The sequence below is a fragment of the Lethenteron reissneri genome, chromosome 12 (assembly GCF_015708825.2).
Source record: "Lethenteron reissneri isolate LAM-NWPU_2019-01 chromosome 12, ASM1570882v1, whole genome shotgun sequence".
Classification (NCBI taxonomy): domain Eukaryota; kingdom Metazoa; phylum Chordata; class Hyperoartia; order Petromyzontiformes; family Petromyzontidae; genus Lethenteron; species Lethenteron reissneri.
Window position 1 is genome coordinate 1,540,768 of NC_083790.1, and position 14,206 is coordinate 1,554,973.

Consider the following 14,206-nt stretch of genomic DNA (forward strand, 5'->3'; position numbering starts at 1 on the left):
GTCCTGTTGCGCGTGCTGTTCATGGTGCCAACGAACCATGAACAACACAACAGCAGCCGCAGCAGGAGCCTCACCAACATACTAGGATATGTATAATTATGGCTGCGTTATATATAGCCCGTGTGTGTGTGTGAGTGCATTTCAAAGCGTACATGCCATTGTGACAACAACAACAACAACGATTATTATTATTGTACAGCGATTTTTAAACCCTCCCCCGTCCCCCATTGGGGTTGTTTGACCATACTTCACCACGCTGGTCAGTGCGGGTTTCGGTATTAATCTTACCTGTTTGTACGCGGTCCATTGTGCCAGCAGCCTACACACACACGGGCGCGCACACGCACAGACACGCACACGGGAACACGTACAGAAAGCCAAAGATCCCCCCTATAGCTTCAACAGACTGTTGGAGCAAGTGCTGTTAGCGAGCACCTATGAAAGCCGGAACGACACCACACAAGAGTGATTGTGGCCAGCACCACGCACGACCGCCTTTGTCTCCCCAATGCTGACGTTTACGCACCGCACCGGGTGCTTATTTAAGGGCGAATCGACCCAGGGGAAGACCAGAATCGGGTCCGATATTCGCCACTGGTGTTGGCCGTGAGCGAGAATCGAACTCGGGTCGGCGGTTTCATAGCGCAGTGCGCCAACCACTGCGCCACCGCTCCTCATCTATCATGCACTCCAAACCACTTGGTCTGCTCTTCATCATCACAATCGTCATGATGATGACGACGTTGATCATCATGACGATTGTGATCATCATCATCATTCCACACTGACCTTGGGACCGAGAGCTGACAGAGTGAACGAGGCACAGGTAGTCACTCCACTCCCACCACCACCACCGTCACCTCTTTACTGCACATCCCTCTTCCTCTACCTCGTCCAGAACCCGAGGATTTCAGACGTCGCTCCGACATCTCCTCATCGGAGTTGAGGCGCACGGTGCGATGCCTTCCTCCGTAGCCGCCACCGCCGCCTCCCCCTTACTCCCTTCTCTCTCCCCCACCATCCACACCCTCCCACCACCATCACCACCACCACGTCCACCATCACCACCACCACCGCCGCCGTCGCCTCCTCCCCTACTTTCTCCCTGCCCCATCACCCTCCCCCTTTTCCTCCACCTCCCCCCTCTCCACCTGCCCCTCCCCTCCTCCTCCTCCCCATTAACCCCCCTCCCCTCCCATCCACCCACCACCACCTCCACTGCCACCACTATCACCGCCGCCGCCACCACCACCACCACCCTCTGTCGCTCTTCCGCGCGTCTCTCCGCACGCACGCACGGACAGAAGCCGCACGGGCCGTCCGAACAACATCGCCGGCCGTGCCGGTAAGGAGAGAGAGAGAGTTCATTAACAATTTACTCTTGAGGTGCGGCACCACGTAAGGCTGCTGCTGCTGCTGAACCAACAACAACAATTGCTGCTGCTGCTGTTGCTGCTGCTGCTGAGGTTTTATTTTTTATTTTCTGGAGGAGGAGCAGGAGAAAGTAAGTGGAAGAAGGTGGTGGAAAGGAGTGGAGGGTTTTAAAATAATAAATAATAAAATAACGACCTACCGAGAGGACGAGCGAGGGAGTGGGAAGAGGAGAGAGAAAGACGGGGAGAGAGAAAGACGGGGAGGGAGAGAGCGAGAGGCGAGGGAACGAGACGGAGCGGAGAAACGGAGGGGAAAAGACGGGAATCGTCGACGCCAGAGTGGGGAAGAGAACAGAAGGGAGCCGAGACGGGGTTGGGGCGGGGGGGGAGAGAGGCGAGACGGAGAGGAGAGCGGGCGGAGGAGAGCTGAGTCGACGGTAGCGCGCTGGAGCGGTGGCGTCGACTCAACGCGCCTCGACCCGGCAATGGAAACGTTGCAGGAGACGCGGACAGACGTCGAGGCCGCTGCCGCAGCGAACCCGGCCGTGTTCCTGGCGCTCCTCGCCCAGAACCAGGAGTTCCGCAAAGGTGAGACGGCGGGACGAGGGGGTGGGTGGTCAGTGAGTGAGCAGAGAGAGTGAGAGTGGGTGAACGAGCGAGTGTGACAGCGCGAGTGGGTGTGAGACAGCGAGTGTGAGCGAGTGACCCAGCGTGATGAGTGAGTCAGCGTGATGAGTGTGAGTGAGCCAGTTTGATGAGTGTGAGCGAGTGAGCCAGGATGAGCGTGAGCGAACCAGCGTGATGAGTGTGAGTGTGCGAAATTTGAACGAGTGTGTTAGAGAAGAGAGCGAGCGAGTGTTGGCGTGAGCCCGCCTGAGTGTTGTGAGTCGGCCAAGGAAAGACCCACCCAAAGCCACCACGCTCTGCAAATGACATTAGCGCCTTTGCGTTCGCGCTAATGTGGTTACGACACCATGCTCTTTGGTGCCCGAATTTTCATTAAGAATATTGGAAGAGCCGAGCGTCATCCGCCCGGCTACCTCTCTCCATCGTTCTTCTCTCTCCCTCTCCCGCCTCTCTCTCTCTCTCTCTCTCCTCCTCTCGCTCATGTCCATCTTTAATCAGTGCATCTGTGTGTGTGTACGTACGCATCCCCTCGTGTGCTGTACCGGCCTTCGTAGGTGCTCGCTAACAGCACTTGCCCCAACAGTCTGTTGAAGGCTATATGGGGCATCTTTGTCTTTGAACAGCTGTTGCGGGAATTAATTTGTCAATTCCGCACTCATCTCGCTCGATTTTGTCCTAAACCTACTTCATAGGATTATAGAAATATATGGTACAATTAATATAGGATTATTGCGGATAGGCGAGCCTTCAAGGTTTGTACTCTAGTGCTAGTGCCTTACGCCGATAATTTATACTTGCAATCAAGTCGATTGCCGAAAGCAGCGTTCCGGGAAATACTGAGTGAGAAATGAAATCCTGCTTATAGAAGGCATGTAATGGATACGCGTCACGTGTACTCTCGTGTTAGTGCCTTACGCCGATCATTTCCATTTTTATCCAAAGTCTACCTACAACAGCGTTCCGGAAGATATCGTGTGTACACACATATATGTGTATATATATGTGTATATATATGTGTGTGTATATGTGTGTATATGTGTGTGTATATGTGTGTGTGTGTAGCGACAGCGCAGTGGTTAGCCCTAACGCGCCACGAATTCGGCCACTCGAGTTGGATTACCGCTCACGGCGAACGTTTGAGACGAATGTCGGGACCGGTCATGGCCCTCCCCTAGGTCGACTGGGCATTAAATCACTCACCTGGTGCGCTGTGTAAACGTCGGTAACGGGGGAGACAAAGACGGCGTGGTGCTGGCCGCGTGCCAACGGCCTGTGAGAGGCTATACGGGGGATCTTTGTCTTTACTCTTTGGTTCTTTCGGTAAAGTCACGTAGAAAATAAAATCTAATAATAATAGAATACGACGTTTCGGTTGCAACACAAGCAACCATCGTCAGGTAAGACTGAATGATAAAACACAGACACGGGAACAGCACAGGCAGACACATGCAGAGAGAGACACACACACAAAGACACACAGAGCGAGACCCCACACAACAAGACAAACAGAAGGACAGCGAATCTGTGCCGAGGCCTGAAAGTCGATTTCTCGTCGTCGGCTGCGGGCGAATTTAATGGACCAGTTCCGGAACGAGTTGGGGTCGCGCGCGTGACCGTTCAGATTCACTCGGGAGTTTCTGTGGGTCGTGTCGCAAGTCTGAGCCCACAGAACCGGCGTAAGGCACTACCACTAAAGCCACTAGGCACGCATATCCATATTATTATGAATCATCATTGTCATATTTAACGTAGCATAAATTAATCCTGTAATCCTATGAACAGGCGACGTGAGCCATTAGAATCCCTTTGGAATTAGGTGGGGTGCGGGTGGGAGGGAGAGGTTTGGGGCGTGGGGGCGCAATGCCCCCCACCCCCCCCAGCGTGATGTAAAAGTAATTGATAATACTTCATATATTTCTGTTCCATAGAAGTTGGGTAATCTGACTGCGATTTCGGGACGATGTCGCGGCTTGTATCTCCCACAAACAACGACGGCCGTGCAACGTCCGGTTCATCGCGCTGGCGACTGTCGGTGAATGGGCTGTGTCGGGTGGAGGAGGAGCGCACGACACACACACCTTTGCCGTGGCGCGATGCGATCCAAACAAAAACACAAGCATCGATTGGGGAGTCATTCACGTTTCAGTCGTCACCCTTTGCTGCTGCTCGCAATGCAATCGTCGTTCTACTCGTGTTCCGCAACGCTGCCTGCGCTATGGAAAGGCCGGCCGGCGTAAGGCAGCTGCCATCAGAGTGACACGTTACATTTCTTCGCGTTATATATAACTGTGCATTTAGCGTACCCTATATTTAGTCTACAATCCTACGAAAAGGTTGATAAAACGTATGGACGTGAACACACGTTAGAATTGCCATCACGTGTTCTTGTAGTGTGACGTAGACAGTCCGTATCGACCAGCGTGGTGAAGTATGGTCTAACCACACCCCGTGACCGTAAGGCATGGAGAGGCCTTCATCTTTGTTGTCCAGTCCACTGCTGGATGGAGGCCTATACTTCAACGCCGTGTCGGCCGTGGGGGTTGTGGTGGGGGTTGTTTGACCATACTTCACCACGCTGGTCAGACCGCGTTGGTGATGCGTGGGGTTGGGAGGGAACCGGGGCCGTGTTCAGACATCGCGTGCCACTGACGTTAGCCGTGGCTACGCACGGTGCGAAAGAAGTTCAACATACATACGCACCAGAACTCAGTGCGATAACCACTGCGCCACCGCTCCCCCATACACAGACACAATGGTATAAACACTCACACAAAAACAAAGCAGACAACGTTTCCCGTATAGCCTTTAACAGACTGTGGGGCCAAGTGCTCTTAGCGCGGCACGCGAGGGGTGTGGTTGGCCAGCACAACGGCCGGCCGCCTTTGTCTCCCCAGTGCTGATATTCACACATCACAAAATACAAAGATCCCTCCTCCCCTGCAGATAGCCTGCGACAGACTGTTGGGGCAAGTGCTGTTAGCGAGCGGCACCGGTGAAGGCCGGCGCTGTGGCACACGAGGGGCAATGTTTACACACCGCACCAGGTACTCATTTGATAATAGCAATAGTCAGTTTAACACGTAGGCTTATTATTATTATTATGAATATCAATAGTGAATTTCCTTTTCTTATTGCAAATTGTGAACCCCATTAACATCGCACAGAGTCGCAGGCCTCTGCGTTGGGAGGTTTCTGCTCTTTTGGGTTGTTTTGCCAATTCCCTTAACGAGTGGTGATGATAACAACAACAACAACAACAACGATAATATAACAACAATAATAATACAGACTATATCCAACACAGATGCTGAAGACCATGCAGACGCTCACTCACGCAATCATCACGATTCACGCGGGCCGCTACATTTCCGCATAGGTAAAAGGTTTAGACTCTTTAAATGCTACATGTATAGGTGTGCATAGACGCACACTACACAGTCAAGACGTCGTGTCAAATCGAGCAGGCGATCTACGATTTCTCCACGCCGCGTCGTTCACGTGGTGTTTTGGTAATTAAACCATACTTCACCACACTGGTCAGCTGGCTAACCGCTCTGCCACCGCTCCGTCCCAACATTGCCTGCACGTGTGTGTGTAGTTCAGCGACACCCAGGCGAGTAAAGAAAACACGGAGTTGCATCGAAGCATCGAAAGCCGTAGCTGTTTTTAAGTGAGTTTCTTCTTTTAAGAGTTTAACACCCGCGTCTCTCTCATGGCGCTGTTAATCTCGTGAATGTTGTTGTTGTTGTGTCATTTAATTTAACTGAGCACAGTACAGATATATATATAGACCTTGTGTGTTGTGTCTCTGTAAGCGTGGGGCGTTCTCGTCAGATACGCGGCAGAGGCTGTTGAACGTGGCCATGAATGTTTAATATATAACGGGGATATATAAAATTACAACGTGTGTATATATATGTACATTTCTGAGATATGCGTCGTGATGAGATTTCTAGACGTATCATGCCAGACCGTCTTGACGGGGGGGGGGGGGGGCATCTGGGCTGCTGCAGATTTGTGTGCTGGGTGGGAGAGGAAATGTCCGTGAACGCCTTCCTGGAAATTCTCTTTTGATACCTGTGTGTGTGTGTGTTTGTAAATTACGCATGATCATGAATATGTTGGTGAAGATGATGGTGATTGTGATTCTGATCGTGATTGTAATTTACATACGCGCAGCAATGTATTGTGGTCTCGCTATTATAATTGGTTTGATTTATTGATTCGATAATGACGTTGGTGATGGTGGTGGTAGTTATTGATCATGATTATTTATAGAATCATTGAATTTATTATATTGATTGTATGACGAGTTAGTTATTGTTTGATCATAGTTATTAATTATATGATTATGCATAATGCTAATATAATTATTGATATTATTATGATGGCGATAAATTAATAAGATCGGATAATTATATATTATTCATATGTATTTCCGTGCCGAATAATGATGGCATGGCAATCGGATGATAATTAGTATTTATTCATTGATCGTTTGATACGATTATCATAGTTTTTGATTTGAAGCTATATTATTGTATTCACCGAGTGATTTGATACGTTGTTATGGATCATGAATAGTGCCCACGATGATTATACTCACACATAGACGCGTGTCTGTAAATGGATACGCGCGCATTCCTATATTAAATCTCATTCTTTTCATGAAGCTTATATATATTCTAAACTCGTAACATTGTTTTCTGCTATCGGAAATTCCAAGCAATGTACAATTCGCCGGTAACAACTACAACTTAATTTGATAGACGTAACAAATATAAATAGATATACGTTTAGTAGTTTTACTTCGAGGCGCATTATATCGCCCACGTGTTTTCGAGTCGTGACGCGCGTTGCACGCGGCACGGTGTGCCGACGTTTCGCTGCACGTGCCGGTGGGTGCTGCTTCAGCTGGTAGAAGTGATGTTTTTTTGTAGGCGCTCTCGCTGGCATCTGTCTCTCTCGCTTATATTCACGTTTTGCTGAAGGAAGCTTCTTAGAAACGCGTAGCGACACGTCGAACGTAACGTCGCATACACACACACAGAGGTACAATCCCGTGAGCACATCCGATCAGCCGTGAGAGCAGAACGAGATCGCTCTACCCGCGTAGAGCGATCTCAGCACAGGAGGAGCGAGAGTCGATAGCTGAGAGGTCGCGAAGGCCTAGGGGAGGCCTGCATCCAGCAGTGGATCGACCATGGCCGATGGTGATGATAATGACGAGATTTATTTCTCGCATCACAATACATTTTTGCCAATTTTATCCACACACAAAGACCAAAGACCCCCCCCCCCGTATAGCCTTAAGAGACTGTTGGGGCAAGCGCTGTTAGCGAGCAGCACCTCTGAAGGCCGCCACGACACACGAGGGGTGTGGGTGGTCAACACCCACGCTCGACCGCCTTTGTATCCCCCGTGGCGATGTTTCGTACACACCGCACCGGGTAAACTCACTTGAGGCCGAGTCGACCGAGGGGAGGCCCCAGGACCGGTTCAGATAATCGTGACCCATACGCACGCACGTACGTACGCACGCACAAAGTGTAAGTAAGATGCCCCAATTTCGCTCCGTCTCTCCCTTCGCCGGCCCCTCTTGTGGGCGAGGGATGCTCGCGGCGGAGGGAGACAACCCACTCACCAGGCCACCATCTATCCCGTGGCTGGCATTCGTCGACATCGAACGCACGTTGTCCAGGCTACGTAGACACTCGCCCTGCGCTCCGTGTACACCCCTCGTGAATCCTCCATGTGAGCCGCTACAATCCTCGCAGTGAATTTGTGCAGAATTAAGATCGGTATCATCACCATTGATATTATTACGATTGTGTTCTAGTCCGGTGTATCGCAATATGTATGGCAATGCCATGATGTGATTTATTATTAAGAATAGGTTTTTGTCCTTGCTGGCAATAAAACAGGTGGTGTTAAGACGTTCAAACACCAAATAGAAACCTTTTGCAAGGAATCAAGTCTGTATTAATTGCACACAGTACTTGTGGTGAACATGCAAACGAACATGCCCTGACAATCTACGCATTGTCGCTGACACGGATTGGCCTACACCAGAGGCAGCCTTCTTTAGGGCCTAGGCTTCTATTTGGCGTTTAAACATTTTAACACAACAGTTGTATTGACAGAAAGGGTCAAACCTATTCTTGTTTTTTCATACTTTTATACCGGCAAAAAGGTCCCATTTTGATTTACTATTTTTATTCTTACATGATGGTAATGATAATATTATATCAGACACGGCAACTCATTGTGGAAGGAGGCCTTCATCCAGCAGTGGATCGGGCATGGCTCCACGATGACTCTGTTCCTCATGGCCATATTCATTTCGATATAAAAAAAACACCACGCACGTTGCATTTGCCTGAAGTGAATTCATGCTACGATGGGACATTGGCCGGGAATATTTCATACTTGATCTCGTATTATATTCTCCGCTCGTTTGCAATGTAATCACGACCGCTGTGTCTGCGGGTCTTTGTTCGTTTTGTTCAATCCGTCCACGCGAGTTCCATTCCTGGTCACGGCCACCACCAACACCAGTGACGATTATCTGAACCAGTTCTGGGGCCTCTCCTATGTCACCTCGGCCTACAATGAGTCGCTGGCGCGCTGTGTAGTAAACATCGCCACCAAGGAGACAAAGGCGGCCGGGTGTTGTCCTGGTCACCCACTGTCTCGTGTGCCGTGCCGGCCTTTTACAGGTGCCACTCGCGAACAGCACTTGCCCCAACAGCCTGTTAAGGGCTACACGGGGGATCTTTGTCTTTGTCTTCACCGCCGAGCGGGTGTCTGTGTGGGAGTGTCGTCTGTGTTACGTTGTGAATGTTAAACATCGAGGTGCAATGGAACACGTAACACAAACTCTCACTCCACGTTCTTCCCGCGCAGCGTGTCGCGAGTCCGCATCGCGTCACGAGTCCTCAGCTGTGTCCCTGCCGCAGTAAATTAAATCCGTTCACCACAAAGGCATATTTATGTATATGTATATATGTCTGCATACCTATGTGTGTGTGTTCGCCGCGAAACGCTCAAGTTATGTGCAGATGCAATATTAATAATAACATATATATATAAATCTATTCAGTGATTCATTCGCTCGCACCAGAGGATTTTTGTTCATGATGGTGACATTCGTGGGTTCGATCCCGACCCTGACGCCTGCTGCTGTATATTTGGAGTTTGCGTGTCTCTCTCCCCGTGGTCGCGTGGCTTTTTCTCCGGCTCCTCCGGTTTTTAACCTCTACATTTAAAATCAACATCACTTCGTTGAGCTACTATTCGTGGCCAGGTCGCTTCTGAATATAGAGCTGTGTAGCTCAGTGGGCCTGACCTGGTAATGATTGCCTCTCCTCTTGTGGATGATGAGGATGATGACGGAAACACAGTCGGCACAGACGCGGAAGACGAGAGCTGAGCTCTCTGTCAATCACCGGATGATGCTGGCATCTCATCTCCAGAGAAATATCCTTAGGCAACATTTGCCCAGAATTATGTTTGGGAAGTTCAACATCCATCTATCCATCCTCTTCCGGCTATGCTGATGAACCAAATCGACCGTGGCACGATTGTCCATCACGTGACAACCTAGCTGTGTCGCTGGGTGGTGGAGGGCTACGCGACAAACGAACCCGAAACAAACGAATGATGTCACACTGGGCATGTCTTCGACAATTATATATATCAAACAATGTTACATTTTTAAACACTCAATTGGGGGAGGATTGAAGCTGCTTTCGCATCGATTCTTGGGGGAACGTTTCACGTGGAGTGGCGACGCCGACGGGGGAAGCGATCGTGATAAAGGGTCCGATAGAACCGTCGGACAATTGATTTGGTGGTCATCGTTTGTGTTGGTGCATTCACCCCTTTTTTAGTCCGAGTGTTTTGATTTCGCTTCTCAACACCAGCATACAAAAACATGTTTCGGCCAGATTTTGGAAATTTCACCAATTAACATTTACTTGGGGGGGGGGGTGAGGGGGATTATGGGTGGAGGAGGGGGCTGTGATGGGGGGGGGCATGTGGGGAGGGGTTTATTTTTAAAACAATCTTTGGTTTTAAAACCTAAATCTCACATTTTTTTACGACAAAAGTTTGGCTGGCTGGCAGGTCGTCACTACTGAATGATCCAGTAGCCGTTTCAGCACCTGCCCTACGTGCCCTAATAATAATCATTCAGTCAATTTACTCGTGCAACAATTTGCCCACACATCCACTGCTGGATTGGCGGTTGGGCTTTAATATTCGACCATACTTCACCACGCCGGTCAAGTGCGGGTTTGGTTGAGGGCGGGAAGTAGCATAGACGCGGGAGGAAATACATCAAGCAAAGTGCAGTACAACAATGCACATCTGCCAGAACGCAGCCCGGGCTATTAGAAGCACTCGCCATGCCACGAGATGAAGGCAGCAGTCGTCAGCATGACGGCAATATACGGTAATGCCTCGATTTAAAGTGAGGTGGCAGTTAATAGGATGAATACGGTATCTGCTTTACGAGGATTTACAGCCACACGCGGAATACAAATATCAAGACGGGGAAACGGGGTTTGATCGTTGGCGAATGGGGGGCGGGGGGTGGGGTGTTAGGCAAGCATTGTTAGCGAGCACCTATTAACTATGAAGGATTCGTGTGTGAGTGTCCAGAGTGTCGTGTGGGGAGCGGTGGCGCAGTGGTTAGCGCGCTGCGCTCTGAACCCGGGCTACCCGAGTTCGATATCCCACCGACGGCTCACACCGGTGACGATTATCAGAAAGGGTCCTGGGCCTCCCCTAGGTCGATTCAGCCTAAAATGAAACAAAGACGGCCGGGCGTGGTGCTGGCCGCTCACCACCTCGTGTACCGTGTCGGCTTTCGTAGGTTGCTCGTGAACAGCACTTGCCCCAAAAGTCCGGTAAAGGCTATACGGGTGTTCTTTGTCTTCCATGTATGTGCTGTATATGATGTATTGTATTGTGTGCATCTTCATGGCGCAGTGTGTGTGTGTGGTGATGTCCTTAATAGGTGCTCGCCAACACCCATTGCCGCTACACAGCGGGATCTTTGTGTGTGTGGCGCATAGCGATGTGTGTGGCATTGTGTACGTGTGCATGCTGTGTGCGTGCTGTGTGTACTAGCGGTAACCGGTCGGATGAGACTCGATAATCGGTTCGGAGAGTCGGGAACCGGTCACCGGTTCCACTGGAATGTTGGTCTGGAGGAGGGTGGGGGCACTTTCACGTCACCCCACCAATTCCGCTTACACCACCGGCTGTGGGTGGGAAGGGGGGTGGGAACGGGGGGGGGGGTAAGATAACTTGCTCCCCCCCTGCCGTGCTGGAAGATGGAATATAACCGGTGACTCCGGAGTGCAAGTCGCACGCTGCTGTTGCTGCTGCTGCTGTTGCTGCTGCTGCTGTTGCTGCTGCTGCTGTTGCTGCTGCTGCTGTTGCTGCTGCTGCTGTTGCTGCTGCTGCTGTTGCTGCTGCTGCTGCTGTTGCTGCTGCTGCTGTTGCTGCTGCTGCTGTTGCTGCTGCTGCTGTTGCTGCTGCTGCTGTTGCTGCTGCTGCTGTTGCTGCTGCTGTTGCACTGTCGCAGCGGCTGCAGCAGCAGCAGCGGCGGCGGCTTGCTGCCTTCCTGTCTCGGCTAAACCGGTAACCGTTTTTTTTTGAGATCGACAATACAAAATAAATGGTGAATCATAGTGACGTGTGTGTCTATTGCACAGCATAGCGCGCGTGTATTGCAGCGTAGCGCGTGCGTGGTGCAGCGTAGAGTTCACGAAACGAGGCACAGGAGGAGACGTAATTGGGAGTGTTGTTGTGTTGTTGTGTGTTCGTTTGTTATCCTTCCCCACACTTCCGATTAGCACGGCTGGATATGTACGGTATATGGTGGATTTATGGTCCGTATATGTGTTTTTGTATATGCATGGTAGATGCATGGTAGATGCATGGTAAAGCATGGTATGAGCTGTCTGTGAGCGCGCGCCGCGTCTCTCCCTCCGTGTCCGCACGGCGTCCACCATTCGCGCAGCCGGCCACGATCATCGTCCGGTCTGCAGCGGTGCCGGACCTCCCCTAGGTCGACTCGGCCTCAACAATGGCTAAGCTGGTGCGATGTGTAGCAAACATCGCCGATGGGGGAGACAAATTGCTGGTCACCCCCCCACCACCCCCAACCCTCGTTGCCGTGTTGGCCTTCAGTGGTGCTGCTCGCGAACAGCACTTGCCCCTACGTCTAGTCCAGGCTACGCTGAGAATCTTTGTCTTTGTGTGGGGGTGGGGGGGTGAGCGCTGCGCTACGAACCCGGCGACCCGAGTTCGAATCCTGCTCACGACCGATACCAGGGCCAGCGATTGTTTGAAACGCTCCTGGGCCTTCCCTAGGTCGACTCGACCTTAAATGTGTACCAGTGTGTGAACAACAACATCAACAGCAACGCGACCGAGTGTTGTTACTCATATTCCTGAAAGTGCTTATCCGTGAATCTACTGCTGGATGAAGACATCGTGTCACGATGTGTGTGTGTCTACATGCACGGATCGCTATGCACATTCGTGTATTTTTTATGTTTTAAATATAATTAGTGTTTCCTTCGTGCAATGGATGAGACGTATTCGATTAATATCATAATCATGACTTCATCATCATGGTCAGCATCATGAACATAAATTCACACGATCATCATTACGATCGTGAATTCATCATAATTATGATCATAAATTAATCATCATGATCACGAATTCATCATCATGATAATTCAGTAAATTCATCACCATGATCATCATTATGATCATGAATTCATCATCACAATCGGTGTGTTATTGACAATCATGGTTATTGTTTGTTATTCGATTTAAGGCGATGAAAATTCGAAAGTCTACGAAACAGCTCTACCGGAATGTGCTATTTGTACATGGTCTTAATTGATACAATCATAAATACGTTCATCCCATCCATTCGTCCCATTCATTCGTTCAACCCATGCATTCGGTCGTCAAATTATAGAATGGTCTCAAGTCATGTTTTCATTCATTAAAGTGTTTTCATTCATTCGTTTGTATATTAATACATTCGCTAATCCACGTATGTATCTATCTATGCATTCATACATTCATTCATGGAGTCATTCAGCATTACATAATTACGTAATGAATTTATGAATATTCATCCAATGAAGCGGCCATTCGTTCCTTTATTCATTTATTCCATCACCGTCCTGTTCGGTCATATATTTATATATTTCTTATTCGTTCATTAGTTTTTTTCGTTCATATTTCAATGCATTCATTCCTTCATCTGTCTCTTCACTCGTTAAAGAAGTTCACAAGTCAAATTCACCCCACCCGTCCATTTCATTGTAACGAAGTCAGCTCCGCAGTTCGACTTCATGAACTAATCGAAGCTCTCGTCGTCACCATCAGCCACGCGATCCATCCACCGTCTGATGACTCTTCAGCCAAGCCGTCGGCCCCCGTATGGTACACGGAGTGCCCTAGCCAACACCACGTGGTAATTCACCAGCCGTATTGTCTATCGAGAGAGATGCCCGCTGCAGTTGCCATTTCTCATCTGACGGGCCCCGTGTGTTTTTGCGCAGATTTGTATTTGCTTAATTGCTGTACTCTTACTCGCATTCACTTTACTTTCGTCATTTTTGTTGTTGACCCAGGTGACCTGGTCTCCTCTTGAGTTCTCGCCTGGTAAAACAAACAAGACAACACTTGAACCGCTGATGACATCCATCAAGGTCAAACCCCCCGTCCAGGCCTTCTTCCTTTCTCGCTGAAACAGATGTTGCTGGTTTCATATTGGTCCGGAAAGCCTTTCGAGATTACAAGAGACTTGGTATGAAATGTGGTTTTGAGTGAGGAATTTATAGGTGGTACCTCGAGAAGTCGGGGGAAACGGCAAATGAAGTCGCATCGGCAATTTGAACAATGCGATGCAACTGGGAGGAGAATCCGATGCGAAGTTCTTGAGTAAATATCATGGAATAACATTGTACCATAGACTAATATTGCCCATAGACTAACACTGCCCATAGACTAACATTGCCCATAGACTAACACTACCCATAGACTAACATTGCCCATAGACTAATATTGCACCATAGACTAACATTGTACCATAGACCAACACTGCCCATAGACGAACATTGCCCATAGAGAGAGAAAGCGGAATGGCAGGAAGGCCACGATTACCG

General features: G+C 49.6%; 1 protein-coding gene across 1 annotated transcript in view; it reads left to right on the forward strand.

Moving 5' to 3' along the window:
* The first annotated feature begins 1,248 nt into the window (after nucleotides 1-1,248).
* Nucleotides 1,249-14,206, forward strand: part of LOC133341640 (LIM/homeobox protein Lhx3-like) — a 39,033-nt gene continuing 26,075 nt past the window's right edge. The window contains exon 1 of the mRNA XM_061550236.1: nucleotides 1,249-1,961. Within this exon, the coding sequence (XP_061406220.1) occupies nucleotides 1,859-1,961 (103 nt within the window). The 5' untranslated portion in view covers nucleotides 1,249-1,858. The remainder of the gene's footprint in view (nucleotides 1,962-14,206) is intronic.